This window comes from Molothrus ater, chromosome 6 (genome assembly GCF_012460135.2).
Source record: "Molothrus ater isolate BHLD 08-10-18 breed brown headed cowbird chromosome 6, BPBGC_Mater_1.1, whole genome shotgun sequence".
NCBI lineage: Eukaryota > Metazoa > Chordata > Aves > Passeriformes > Icteridae > Molothrus > Molothrus ater.
Window position 1 is genome coordinate 42,460,624 of NC_050483.2, and position 15,492 is coordinate 42,476,115.

Consider the following 15,492-nt stretch of genomic DNA (forward strand, 5'->3'; position numbering starts at 1 on the left):
AAACTTCCACTTTTTGGGCATTTATCATACATGTCTAGATCCTTCCTAATGACCTGTTTCTTCTGCAAACTGAACCACAGCTATTCTTCTATCTTTTTGAAGTCTTTGAATTAGTGGCCTTTTTAATTTTTCCCCTTTTTCTTTTTTCCCCCCTCTCCTCTTTCCAGTCTTCTTTCCATCTGGCTTTATGATGTTCTTCATAAAATCAGTAATCATCAATGAGCAGAATATTCCAGGTGAATTCTTACTAGTCCTACACATAAAAATCATCCCATTGCAGCTTACTGCAGCATTTGTGTCTTCACTAAAAGAATATCAGTAAATATTTCAGTTTTCATAGCTTTATTGCATTATAATGTTCCCTCCCAATTAAGAGACTTACTCTTCTGATATTGCCCTTACCATTACCATTCTACAGAAGACTTCCTTGTTATACCTCACCTCTCTCATTTTTTACTTCTCTCAGGTGAAAAGTTGTAACTTTTAGTTTCATATCTTGAAACCCTACTTGTTGTATTGCACTGAGTAGTGTAGGAGGTCAAAGAGCTAGTTATTTCTTTCATTAATGAACAGACAGGGGTTGCCTCCATTCCAGAGGATTGAGGAACATTTGCTTCTCTCATGCAATGGCACTGAACAGTTGTAATGTAGCCAGCTGTAGCAGCTATTTTCTTGAGAACCGCCTTGGTTAAAACTGAGTTTGCTAATTCCTGGTACATGGAAGAGAAAAAAGTAAGTATACTGAGAAGTCTGCTACAAGAAAAACACAGCATTTTCCAAGTATCAAGAATTCTTTATTAGATAAACTTACTTTATCCTACCAGGCTACTAGGAGAAATCAAAATTAACATTCTAACAAAGACAATCCCATGATATTTTTCTACAAAGGCTGTCAAGGCAAGTCTTCTTTCCCTGATGGACCCTATCAAGACCATAACTGGTACAGACAGTGTCTCTTGAATCAATCTCCAAATTAAACTAGAAACTTGAATTTACACAAGGATTATTAAGTCTGCTGGTACCATCAAGCGGTCCATGCCAACAATATTGTTATCAGTGACAAACACATCACTACAGCCCTTGGCATTTAGTACCAATTCATGCAATTTTAGAGCAAGATGAATTACCTACAGGAAAATATGCATGTATAACACCTGCTCTGAAAAGTCAGCTTTGCTACTAGTATCACAGTAAATGCTTACATAAAGCATACACTCAAGTCTTATGCATCAAGAGCTACCTACAGGATTCTCACCTACTAATTATTGGGGTGATTCTCAACTTCTCTTGTTCCTACAGCAATATGCTGTTTGATTTCGATCTCAATAGCAGTTCTCTCTCAGATTTAAGTAATATAGAGTGCAGTTAATCTGCTTCCAGCAGATACAGGAGGCAAAAAAGACTGTCATGGCTGTCCTGCCTCCTTTGCTACATTTTGTCAGGAAGCCTTTAGAAAAGAGTACAGCCCAAAGAGACTCCTTTCATTTTGCTACACAGATGATAAGGACTGAAAAGAACAGGGAAGGAGGGATGGAGGAAGAAGAAACAATAGTATTTATCATCCTAACATGGGAAAGCTTGTATGTTTCCAAAGGTACCTTCAACAATTATAAGCATTCAAACCAATGTTCAAAGTTAAAAAGCACCTTTCTCCAAGGCTGTGAATTTTGAAACAGAAAAATTCACAATACACGCACCCGTAAAACACTTGTACTTAAAACAAGCACTGAAATATAAAACTTGTCTTGCTGATTTCATTATCAAAGGGTAACATTTCAACAACCTATAGCAGCCCAAATAAGATCATGTTCAGATATACATATCAGTATGCCATACCAATTACCAACAGATACTTTAAACTAGAAGCCCACATCTCGTTTAGAATACCAGATTTAAATAATCCTTTTCATGTTAGTCACACTCACCGTTTCTTGTCTTTGGGACTCAGTGAGCTTTTCAGACAATTCTTCTAGAGTCTTTCTTAATTCAGCATCAGTCCTTTGCAGAAAAATGTAAGTAAGACAATATTCTACAGTGCAGAAGCTAAGTAGTACCCATGATAATTTTAAGCAGCAACCAACCCCCCCAAAAATTTTTTGCTACCTCAATTTGTTCTACAGCCTATTCATAATACTTTATAGCATAATGAGAAACAAGCCTCAAGTGGAAAATTCATGATAAAAAGCATTCCCATTTCTCAAGTGAAGAAACAGAGCATCTAAGTATCAGCCAGGTATCAGGTCAACAAGTAAAAAATTATGGACACATCTACACAGTCCTTTTGAACTAGGAATTAACAGTCTAACTCCTGTTATTGCTGTTGAACAAAGCACCACATGCTGAGGAAGTATATACATTATGGCCTGCAAGAGAGCTTGCCCTGAAGGGACTCAGTAACAAGAACAAACTACAAGCAAAGCTATAATAAAAGAAATTCCCTAGACCTTGTCATTTTTGTGCATATATTTGAAAAAGCTGAAGAAAGGCCCATATATTATACAAATTGGAATCAGTAGGTGTTATTAACATTTATAAATACTGCAGAAGATGACATAAAACAAGCAATTCATAATCCCGCTTTCATCTACATGTTGCACAACCACTCATTCTCCCCAGAATTATTTTCTGAAATAAAAGAGTTTAAGAATTTTTTTCCACACTGTTCTCCCCATGGAGTTTTATTCTGTTTGTACCGATTTCTTCTTGAAAGCTCGCGACTGATGTCATCTCCCAGGCGAACTTGTTCACTGCTGAGATCCCGAAGAGACTGGTGGAAAGAATGCAGCTGTAAATGCAAGCACACTAATTATTCCAAGGCTTAGGAACCCATTTTTCTGTGATATTCCAAAAATACATATCTACATGTATACACGCTTTTTTAAAATAAAGCAGATAAAAATAATCTAAAAAATAATAAAACTCCATGAACTGTAGTTGAGCCTGGATGACTGGATGAAGCTAATGCACTTCTATTTCAATTCACCCTTCACAATACTTGCTCACTGTAGTTTAACTTTCAGTACTTTATTTGCTAAACCAAGTTTCCTAACTACGTTTTTTTTCTGTGGTTCAGAGCTTAGACACTATACCACCTCTTCAACTTAATGCAAAGCAAATTGAAATATCTGAACAAATAATGTTCAGGAGAGACATATTTCATGTTAATAGATACTAGTATTGGTAAAACAAAGTTCTGCCCAGCTAGATATGCTACTATAAATAGATTACATAGGAACTTGAAATGAAACAAGTAGAACAGTATAATGTATTCAGGAACTACCAAGAATAGGTATTTTACCTTGCCCAAGACTTTACATACTCTTTTTTCAGACCTTGGAAAAAAAAAAAAAAAAACCAAAAAACAAAACCACACATCTACTTTCTTAAAAGTACTTTCTGAAAAAGGATTTTTTTGCTGAAAAACCTCCCATTTTCCCCATTCAGCAGGCTCCTAATTTATTATCAAAGTTTTAGGGAGCAAATAAAAAAATGAATAGGTCATTCATTCTTCTTGGGACAAAAGTGACAGTTAATCCATCCTAATGCAACCTATTGCTGTCAATAATTCTATAGCCAGGATTATAGTTATGAAAAACCCTAATTTATAATATTCCTTTGTTCTGTGTCCTAGATTTAAACCTGGATCTTCCACAACCAAGCTGACTGCATTCAACATTCAGACATAGGCACTACTACCTCCCCTGTGTGATTAACCATAAATTCCCACCTGACCTGAGAGACTTTGAAATAACATGTTGTATTTTCAAAATGTATGTGCTAAGGAGGAGAGGGACTTAAATGTGTTAAAAGACCATTTGGCTGAAAAATTACTTCAGCCAGAAAAAGTCAGAATGGGAATAAAGAGACAGTAGCTGCAGAAAAAAGAAAAAGCCACAACTTTACTTAAGCAGTACAGCTTTATCTCTGGTGTAACTTCCACCTATTATCATGATCAATGGCTACTTCTAGTTCATCATTCCTCAAAGCACTATACTCTTCTTACAAAATAGTTAATAAAAATGAAAAGGCCACATTCACCCACTGAAAAGCAAGAATGAGGAATAAACCAGCAATTATCCTCAAAACCAGAAAAAAATGCTATTTGCCTACATAGTTACTTAATATGAAGAACTCTGTATGCATTGCAGGAACTCCCTTGAATAAAATTTCCAGTGTTATTTATAGAATATCTAGAAATAATCTAAAATAGTCCTAAGGATTTTGGATGGTTGGGAGGAATGATTTCCATATAATTTTATTTCCTTCCAAGGATTATTTTCTACACTTACCTTGGGAGAGGAAGGAATGGGGGGAGAACTAAATTGAAAAGACAATGAAACAGGGTTAAATAAAAGTCTAAAATTTCTATCGTTTCCCAAAAAGTCAGCTGAGAAAAGTTGTTGCAGTTAAGTTTAAACTTATATGGAAGCTGAGACTGATTTAATAAAGTCAATATGAATACCTTACAATCAGCTTCTTTAATATTAATCTACACAGATTCACTTAAGCAAGTCTAGCCACCCTGTCTGAAGAAACAAAAACAGGTAGTGAAATCTCCTCTCTACCTGTAGGATAACAGAAATACTATAATCTTATCCATTAAGGTAATTAATTTACTTTTTCTGAAGTCTGCAAGCAGATACAGGTTAAGGGATATGAAAATTACCTGTGACACACACATCTTCTCCTCCCATCATCTCCCTGAAATACAGGCTCAAATTATCCCACTCACAGGTCAGACCAAGAACTAAGAACTACCTGGTTCAAAATCAAGTCAAGCTACACTGAACTAAAAGCAAAAGCACTAAGACCCTATACCATTAACTAAAGCAGAATAATCCCCTTCACAGCCTCGCTGAACTTCAGCACAAAGTGAATGTTAACTGGCTGGAAGGGACCTCTGGAGGTCATCCCAACCAAGCCCCCTGCTGTGGATACTGACAACCTCGTCAGAGAGAGAAAATCCCAAGAATTGTTCTGGGGAGTTTTGAGAAGACTGAGAGAAAGAATTAAAACAATCTTGCAGCTGGTGTTTTGAACAGTTGTTTTCCCATAAGATGTTTACCAAAGGGTGTATCCTTAATTAGCCAATCATGTGAGGTGTGTTGATTAAAGGAGCAATCAGGTCCACCTGTGTCTGAACAGTGTATAAAAAGGAATGGGTTCCTAATAAAATTATTAGCCTCCTGAAGAGATCTAGAGTGTGTCACTCATTCATCCATTCCTGATTCAATTGTGACACCCTGCCAAGGGAGGGTCACCTAGAAAAGGTGACACAGGAACTTGTCAGATAGATGGGTTCTGACAGGGAAGACTCCATAACCTCCCTGGGCAGCCTGTGCCAGTGTTCTGCCATACTCACTGTAAAGCTCTTCCTTACACTGAGGTAGAATTCTTGTGTTTTAGTTTATGGCCATTGCTCCCAGTCCTGTGACTGGGCACCACTGAACAGTCTGGCACCCTCCTCTTGACACCCATGTTAGAGACATTAATATGCATTACTGAGATCCCCTCTCAGTCCTCTCCAGACTAAACAGGCTATTCAGAGATTATTTTTCTTTGTCATTAGACAGCCTAAAAAGTAGGGAGATTATTTTCATATTTTACTTTTGATATCACTACCATCTGCATCTTTTTCTCTATAATGATTTGCATGAAACTTCATGAGAGCTACAAGAGGTGACTGCCGAATGAAAAAAGCAGGTAACATTGAAAGCACAAATTATAAGTGAAGCATTCTTAGCTGCATCTTCAGTATCACCTCATTTAATGTAAAAGCAAAGAGTCTTTGAGACTCTTGGACTCTCAAAGAGCAAACATACTGCCTGTTTGGAACAGCAGCTCCCATGAGTGCTCTGTACCTGCTCCACATTGTCTGCCTCACTGACAAACCGAACACTTGCAGATCGAGACCTTCGGTGTTTATTGCCCTGTGAGACTCCGTAATCCCTGAGAGGGGAAGTGGGCAGGAAGTGGTGGTTGCCTGCAGGAGATATGATACAAAAAAAAAAAAAAAAAAAAAGCAGGAAAACAAAATTTTGTATGGGAAATTTTTCATTTTGCTTCACAAAAAAGGCTTATTTCTTCTTGACAATATCCTTCTAGGTCACCTTACAGACATAACAACTACTGAATTACATATCATGCATATGACTCTTAGCTCCTCCCAGGATTCTTCTTCACTTTAAACATATCTTACCCATGACATACAGGTATTCCAGAAAGAGGAATTCTTTCTCCAAGGAGTAGTTTTTCCTCAAATTTTATCTGCCCAACCAACCACTTTTTCCTCCACATGAATCTATCAGAGCTTCAAACTACCATATTTCACAGCTTTTACATAGGAATTAAATGTTTAGAGCTTTTTACTAAAATACATTAAATACTACCTCTCAAAGGAATACTCCTCCCAAACATACCTCTTCCCAAGCTATAATGAATTTTGTGAGACATACAAGGAAAAAAACCTACTCTTTTGTGTGTCATAAATAATTTCTGGTTTTTTATTTTCCACTGTTTCCAAACATCCATAATCTCATGCATTTAAAATGTAAATTCCCTTTTTTCTGTGAAGCAAGCTTCAGAAGCTGCAATACCTTTTGGATTTAGCTTTAACTTGTATGTACCTACAAGTCATGCAGTGGAAAATTAATTTCCTCAGCTGAAAGAATCAACATTTCATTTAGATCTCCTGGGATATCAGCAGAAAATACTAACAGAAACACAAAGCTGGAAAAATTTACCACATAAACAACTGCATACCTTAATGCAGGTTTCCCAAATTTCTAAACTCAGTTTCTTTGAAGTAATCAATGACGACTTTACATAAGACCACCTCTACACATTTTTCTTGATTTCCTCTTTGCATAACACAGCTATATGACATAACTCAAACTTGAGTATTCAAGCCCTTTAAGTATTTTACCTGATGTTCCTTCTCCATCCAGGTCACTGGGATATAAGCTTGAGAGAGATGCACTTCTCATTCCAGAGCTTCGTGTTAGTCGCTGGCTCCTCAATTGACCTATAGATTGCTCCAGTGTTTCTTTTAACTATAGAAAAGTAATAATTTATTGAAATATGAACACAGACTTGTTTTATAAAAAGCATGGAAAATATTATTTATTTAAAAGTCATTAAGAGAATAAAAGCTATTTTTAAGCCAAGTACAGCTATGAATTAATAACAGCTTTTCTTCAATATCTCATATATCACATTCCTGTAATCATAGCAAAACATGCTTCCAACACTGGCAGCTTCAAATATCAAGTTTCTTAAAACAGTGGTGCACCACATGGTGCACCACCATGAAAACTTAAGAGTTTATCTCCTACAGCCAAAATAAGACCTATTTGCCAGCAATGCTCATTAACAGTTCTGCAAAATTCAGAAAATAACTTCCAAGAAATTATTTTTTACTGGAATTCTTCCACCAGCCCTACCTGGAATGAATTTTACAAGGCTATCAAATTTCCCTAAGCAGCTTTACAGAAACCTCTATTTTTAGAAGTTTTACTTCCAGGAAAAGGAAGCCATTCCCAATTTAGGAGTACAGAACTAGCTATATTCAAAAATTAGTTCTTCATTTTTCAAACTTACATCTCGTTTTTCTTACAATTGCATTTGTTAACTTTGGTTCTTAGCCACTTGCCTTGTTACACCTTCATTTGACAATCCACAAAATATCAGTTTCTAAAGGTTCTCCGTTTTCTAAGAGAAGCTTGTATACAATGGTTAAATTGATGCTTTACTCCTGCAGAATTATAGGGTGTTGGATCTCTTTCTCTGAAGAAAACAAGCTCTCTTCTCTACACATTTGCTTCTTCACTCTCTCTACCATCACATGTAAAATATTCATTTCATATGTATCTGTTTTAAGGCAGCACCTGCTGCAGCTTGTTTGTAACCAAATTGTAAACCTCTCTTGCCCTAGCAGCAGTAATTTGTTTCGTTTTCTCTAAGACACCTGTTTTCAACTTTGTAGAAGTTTGAGTTTTGAGTTTCTAAAATGAGAAGACTAATTTTAGAATTTTCATCCTTTCTGCAATTTAGAGCAAGCTGGTCAACAGATCCAGAACTGTTGGTGAGTGACAGGAAAAAAAGCTACACCAGTATGATCACAATCTCATTCCCTGCTGTAATTCAGCTTTTATCTTACCACTTCTTCCTGCAAAAGAAACCTGTTCCCTAATATTCTAGTTCAGCTACACATCTTGTACTTTGCATAGTACTATAACATAATCTACTGGGTGTTTATAAACCAGAGAAGTAAGGAGCCTACAAAACCTGTCAGAATTTCATTACACAACATATTACTATACTATGATTTAGCTTGCTCAAATAAATATTAAAAGATTCTGTTCACAGCTACTTAACTCCTTATACTGTCCATTGATACCAAGTTTTTTTTACCAATACCAAGCTATGAATTCTAGTAATGGAAAAGACCAAAAAAGTAAAGATAAATTGAAAGTTACTCACAGTTGTTATTGCTTTGGTTTGTTCCTTGTTGTATTCTCTGTATTGTCCTAGCAAATGGTCAACGTGTCTTAGATTTCTGTTGGTATCCTTAAATAAAAAAGTTTTAGATAAAAAGTCAAAACAGAAACCTCCTCTAATTAAACATTACTGTTGTCTTTATTCTTATTGATTTCCAAGATTTAATTGAAACACAAATGCTTTCTAAAGGGTCTAAGCATTCAAAATCCTATTCAAGTAATCAGAATCTGAAGGGATGGCTAAAGGGAGGAAAGTGAAGAAGAAAAAAAACCAACCAAATTCTGTAATTTCAGTACAACAATAAGGCCTCACCATCAAATAAAAAGTTTTTTTAAGTTTCAGCCATTCTCTAGAAAAAACTTTTTAATCCAACAATCTTAACATTACCTGCTTGTAGAACAGAATAGTTAATCTGAGAAATAACAAGTTTTTGAAGGTGAACACACTAGGTAAGGTCACTGCATGAGTATTTTCTGGCTAGATAAACACCTGGATCAGATGGAAAATCTGCTGAAAAGCAGTCCACAAAAAGCAAGTAGTTTAAAATCAGAATTTCAGAAGAGCAGCTAGAAAGAGGTTTGACAGAAGCAGAATACCAAAGAATCCCTTTTAAAAAGCAGCCAGACTGTATTCTTCTTATTATATTATTTCCTAGATTGATGTTTATTTTCCAGATAAGAAGTTCTGAATTTTAAATTTACCATTCTATATTGATTTTTCTCTTCTCATATATTAAAAGGAAAAAAAAATTGCTAGCCAAACAATAAGTAATAAAACATACACCCACCCACTCCAGGTATTCAGAACTGTCAACTAAAGAAGAATGGGAATAAATTCTCCAACACTAATGGTGTCAGGATAGCTAAATGTCTCCTCACATTTGCAAAACAGATATTCCCTCTGCACTCTCCACTTTTTCTTGCTCTCTTACAAGTTTAGAAATAATGCTTCTCACAGTGCTTTTTCACATCTAGAAAACATTTGAAATGTAAGCTGTCTCCCGAAGGAATTGACCACTTACATATTTATCAGAAATCTGGAAATTTTACACAGGACAAAGACAACCAAGACAAGTCTGAAACTTTCTGCTAGAACATTTCATGCCTTTTGTGAGAATCTAACAAAGCTGATTTGCCCTTACTCATTTTGCTAACTTTATAAATAGTATTCCCCAACACATCATTGTTTCTAACAACATTCTATTACTGTCTGAAACAGCAGCTGTATAAAAGTGCAACAAGCCACACACTTTCAGCTCAAAAGCAGTATGAATTCTTTTCCAAACCATCTTTGGTTTGCACAGAAAGCAATGTTTCCCATCTGTACAGTACACTCCACAACTTTAGAAATGAAAATTTGACCCGGTGATACAGAAATGCAGGCACTACAAATACTTTAAAGCTGTATTTTGTAAACAACCTGCAAAGTGCTTGCTAAAGTACGGATCTTCTCTGTAACTTCTTCAGCACCATAGTTCTGAGCTCTGCTGTGGGATGCTCTCAAAGGCCGCCTTCCAACCCGACCTGTAAACAAGTTGTCTGAATCACTGGATGAATCTGCCATCAGTGTCTTGAAGCCTAGGCAGGAAGACCAGAAAAATTAATGTGTGTTAATCCCTGTCTGTAACTGAACAGTCTTGCACAATATTCCCAAAGTAACTTTATAAACTCAGATGACATTTGCCTTTCTGGTTTGGGTCAGCAGGAGATACTTTTGAAGCAGATCTTCCAACTGCTCCTCAGTTATTACCTTTGTCCACACTATGAAGCAGGGTCAAGATGCAGAAGGCAGAGCCTCTTAGGAGCAAATTAAATCAAAATATGCAATCTCACTGTTTCCAAATGTGCAGTACCCATGATCAAATCACAGCCCAAAGCAAATTATTCTCCCCAAACACAGAGTGGATACATCAATGTCTTATCAATCTTCCTGGTCTGTTATCTCACACTACTCACTAAGTTGTCTTCAGAATGGGGATTGCTGAATCTCAAGGACAGCAAGATAGAGGGAAAATAGGTCAACAATCATCAGATGGGTGAAATTATTAAAAACTACAGACAGCTGTGCCTAGTATAGTAAAATCACATAGTAACTGATTAAAATAACAACCCTCAAAAGGTAGGTTAGATCAAATTTTTTTCTTAAATTACACACTGCAGCAGTTTGCCTTAAGGTCATGGAATGACTTGGTGAAAGAAGAAATAGACTAGAAAACTCTTAAACCCTTGTAATCAACAAAAAAAGGTCACAGTAAAGATGACATTCTTCTAGCCATGAGAGCTGAAATTTCCAAAAGAAACCATGGATGGATTCAAATCTTATATTATATTTTATATGGAGGCAACTTGATGTTTTTCCAAGTCTTTAATTTTCAAAAGGTTGCAAATTTGTGCCCCCCAGACTTGGATAAAAACCTTTCAAACATGAAAGAACAGCAAATCAACGTGCTCAGTCTGTGCTCAAGTATATCAGTATTCCTTCTTTTACTGAACTGGTGAATTTACCTCATCTTGCCTCTTCTTACCTCACCTCACTAAAGCACATTTTTACCAACAGTATCAGAATTCATTACTCCAGTGCCTCACTCTAGTCAGCTGCAATGAAGTCTTAATGAGACTGAACAAGAATAAACACTAAACACTGGGAAACAGAAATTATGGGATATTTTCAAAGACAAAGAAAAATAAATAAAACACTGGCATAAATAATAACATGGAATAATATTGGCTTTACTGTAATTTGGTTAAAAAAAAATCAACAAAACCCAATAAAGAAGTAGACCCAACCATAAAAGCCTCAACTACTGAAAAGAAAAGACTGGAGGAAAAAAGGGAAATAAAGATTTACAGCAGGAAAGATTAATGGCTTTATTTTCAGCTGTCCAAAAATAGGCCCATTAAGATATATACTAGCCAAAGCACAGAAGAAAGTTCAGTAATCAAAGTAAAAATAAAAGAAAGCACAGGATAAGGAGTACATTTTGTCTGAAGAAAACTTACTATTTATGGTTAAGCATTCCTCTTTGTTCTCATGAGCAACCTAAAAGGAACCACAAGTACTTTTAAGGTGAAGAAGTTGTTTCACATAAGGCAATATCCTCATTTTTAAAGGAACTGCGCAAGTTTCATTTTAGATTTAAAAAATCACAAAGAAGTAGAAATTTGTAGAAATGTTCCATGTGCACATCTGCCTATCAATTGAAACAAACAAACAAAAAGCTAATCACTTTTTCCAAAAAGCTACACTAATTTCAGCACATATGACCTACTTGACAGTAAGAGTCATTTGGTTCTTACTGGTTTTTAGTTCTACCCAAGCAGATCATAATCTTTGCTGAACTGATGAAAAGCATCAATACTCGGTATTCTCCTTTCCTGTTGGAAGCAGAGCATTTCAGCTTCACTGAGGACTTTTTAAAAAGTCTGCCAGGTAAGAAGTAGAGCTGACAACCTCAACATCAAGCTCTTCAGCTCAAGTAAACAAAAGATAAAAACAGCGTACTCAACCTGATTATTCCTCAAGTGTTTTATTTGTTCAGCTCCACACAGACTAATCTATCACTAGGTAACTAACTTAGTCTTAAAGGAATGGTTGAACCCTTATAGCTAAGACTGAGCACGACGAAAAAAAAAATATAATCATTTCAGAAAGGAACAACATGAACCTGAAAGGCCCTTTCCTTCAGTGTTTATATTTGAGTCTAGAAGATAGAAAGGTGATCCCATATGGTGATATTTCACCATCGTGCCTTCAGGGATCAGTACCCCATTTTATTATCAATTTGTCACACCGTGCTCCCAGCACTCTTCAGCAGCACAACACAGAAAACGGTTCCTTCGCACTGTAATAAGCAAGTAATGCCCTCGGGGGAATCCTCCCGCAGGGAACTTCACTAACACCCGACTCCAACTCTGAGTCTCCTGGTTCTTTGGCCCAGACAGGAGCCCAGAACGGCGCCGGGCACGCCGCCGGCCGGGCCTCCGGAGCGCCCCGAGGCGCCCCGCGCCTCCCGCCGCCGCTGCCATCTGCGCCCGCCCGCGGCGCTCCAAGCCGGACAGCCACCTCCCGCACACCGCCCTGGCCGCGGCCCTTCCCGCACCCCCAGCCCGCACCGCACAGCGCTCCGCGGCGAGACCGCCCCGTCCCCGGGCACCTTCCGCCCGCCTCACCTCGCCGCTATGGCAACTTGAACTAGCCGCCCTGCCGCCAGCTGCCGGGGCCGCGGGCCGGGCGCCGGGCCCCCCGCAGCGCTCCATGGGACACCGAGTCCACAAGCCGCTGGCCCGCCATGGAAAACGCGGAGTGTGGGACTTCAACTCCCGAGAGGCCTTGCGGCGGCAGCGCAGCGAGGGCCGGACAGGTCCCGCCTTGCTGGGAGGCCGCTGGGCCTGCGGAGAGCGCTGGTGGGAGGTTCCGCAAGTGACCTGGTGTTTATGAACGTTGTTTTGTGAAAGGCTGAGTTTTTACAAAATACACATTGGCGTTTACAAACGTGTCAGCTAAATGACTGTGAAGAGTAGAAACAAAAGCTGTTGCACTGGTAAAGTCGGCGAGTCTGTTCCGCTCCCGAGCAGACGGCTGATAGGCTGCGTGGGGAAAGGCATTGAGCTACCGAGAGCAGCTGTTCCTTACAAGGAGGCATCTCCCTTCCTGGTTCTTGGCTTCTTCCTGTTTCCTTAAGCCACGCATTTCCCTGCTCCCAAATGTTGTATCCATTACCCTTGTGTGCAGTAAAAACGACCAGTTATTACACACCGCTGCTCTGACTGGCCTTGAAGAGAGAAAAGGGATAAAGAGTGCTGTGACCGATTACAGGGAATGTCTCCTGGGCCTCTGAAACTTGGGCAGAGCTTGCAATAGGCCAACAGTCACTGGAATATTTGATCACCTATAGGTGAGCACTCCAGCCAAAGATAAATGCACTGCCCTGGTAGTCCATTTGGCCCAGCACGCTGTGTTCATCAGTGACAGCAGGATATTGAGAGAGAGCACATGAACCTGGCTACATACTATGGTCTAACCCTCTGTAGTTTCTTCTGGCATCTACATTTGTCACATCAGAGCTCATTTGTAAGAATACACATACCTTAAGGGTAGAAAATCCAGAAGGACTGTAACTTTTTTTTAAGCTTAAATTCAATTTTTTTAAATTTTTGTATTTGTCACCAAGGATACCATTTCATGCTATGCTACTTGTCCTCCATGACAAGTCATTATTCACGTAGCTTTCAGGAAATTGTTTCACTATTTCTTTCACAAGGCTATCAAAAAAAAAAAGACAACACAAAATAAATAACTGTCCTACAGATTCATCTTTCATGGCACTCAGAAAATGAGTTCTTTTATGAACAGCTATCATAAATGCATAAAAGAGGAGAAGCACCATGTGGTAGATGAATTGTCACCTAAGTCAGTGAGCTTGAAAGCCATTTCTTATTTATGATTGTTGTAATAAACAGTCAAACTCTTCTCTTAAACATGCTGGTCTCCTTATTAAAGGAAGTATGTGCCATGACCCAAGTCAAAGAAAAGTGCAAGATCTGTCTGAAGTCTGAATTATGAGGGCAAATTCATTTTTGCTAGAGGTTATTTCTAAGCCTGGATGCCCATGCAAGAGAGGCAGACAGAGCAGAATGAAATCAAAGATAGCTAGAAAGCTGACATTAGATGAAGAGGCAGGGAATGTAAGCCTGAGGGAAAAAAATATACAAAGAGAGACATAAGTTCAAAAGTCCATATGCACCCATGGCTGCTGAGGTAACTACTGACATGATAAGGGACACCAAGATAATTAATTTCTCCATTGAGGAAAAGCTGAGAAAGCTGGGCTGTCTAGCCTGGGGAAGAGGAGGCTTGGAGAGTCTCCTCATTGTGTGTAAATACTTGAAGGGAGAGTGTCCAGTGACGGGGCAAGAGGCAATGGGCACAAACGGAACAGGACTTTGTGTCATCATCAGGAAACTCTTTTCAGTTTTGAGGGTGACCAAACACTGGCACAGGGTGCCTGAAGAAGCTGTGGATCTTCATCCTTGGAATAATCAAAAGCCGTCTGAGCGCAGTTCTGGGCAACCAGATCTGGGTGTTCCTGCTTGATCAGGGGCTTGGGCAGATGGCTTCCAGGGTCCCTTCCCATCTCAATGATTCTGTGACTCAGTGATTCAATAACTCTTTCTGTAGTCAAATATACTGCCTGAAAACAGCTCTCATCATTCTTACCTAAACTAATTGCTTAAGGCCAAGACATAGTTTCATCTTGCTCTTCTCTCTGAGCACTCTTAGAATTGACAGCCTCAGTACCTCCTCTTTATCCTGCAGCCTACTGGGTATGTCAATTTTCACAGTTTTTCATGGATTTTTCTTACAGTAAGGAAAAGCACAAGAGTTCCTCCATATCCCATGGCCATAAAACTCCAAAACTACCTTGAAATAAAGACAATTTTTTTATACGAACATGAAGCTTCAAGAACCTAGAATAAAATTATTTCATATAGCTGTTCAAACACTTGATAAATGATGCTGTGTCAAAGCAGTGTGTCTAATGTATTTTTTTGTGAGAGGCCAGAAATTATTTGCAATACTGAAATAGAAACAGGTAGGAATTGGCATATCTTTCAAGCATCTAGTATGGCAAAACACGTGGATTAGTCAGAAAAAAAAACCCACCTAGTCCTTTAATCTACTCTTTACTGATTTTTTTTTTCTCAGTTTAAACATTTCCTCATGCAGATGTTCCTAGATGTGGCTGTTGATACCTGGTGATCCATGTGGAACACTAATTAGACTTAATTGCTTCTTTGTTAGAACATGTTCTGGTTTATCTGATTTGTGTATAAACCATATAAGCAGTGAAAGGATAAGTGAGAAACCACATCAAATCTGGCAGAGATAATAATGTTATTTTTTTCAGAAAGCACCACAAAAATTATGGAATTTTGAGCCTTTCAGTGCTTGAGATCATATGTACTAAATAAGAAACTGTGGCTGTCGCTAGAG

The 15,492-nt window shown here is 38.2% G+C and overlaps 1 protein-coding gene across 1 annotated transcript in view; it reads right to left on the reverse strand.

Moving 5' to 3' along the window:
* CEP128 (centrosomal protein 128) overlaps nt 1–12,703 on the reverse strand; it is a 98,320-nt gene extending 85,617 nt beyond the window's left edge. Inside the window, exons 1-8 of the mRNA XM_036384921.2 lie at nt 12,669–12,703; nt 11,499–11,538; nt 9,919–10,076; nt 8,482–8,568; nt 6,926–7,052; nt 5,862–5,983; nt 2,694–2,785; nt 1,926–1,998 (exon numbers count right to left, since the gene is read on the reverse strand). Of these exons, the coding sequence (XP_036240814.1) occupies nt 1,926–1,998; nt 2,694–2,785; nt 5,862–5,983; nt 6,926–7,052; nt 8,482–8,568; nt 9,919–10,062 (645 nt within the window). The 5' untranslated portion in view covers nt 10,063–10,076; nt 11,499–11,538; nt 12,669–12,703. The remainder of the gene's footprint in view (nt 1–1,925; nt 1,999–2,693; nt 2,786–5,861; nt 5,984–6,925; nt 7,053–8,481; nt 8,569–9,918; nt 10,077–11,498; nt 11,539–12,668) is intronic.
* Nucleotides 12,704–15,492: the final 2,789 nt, after the last annotated feature.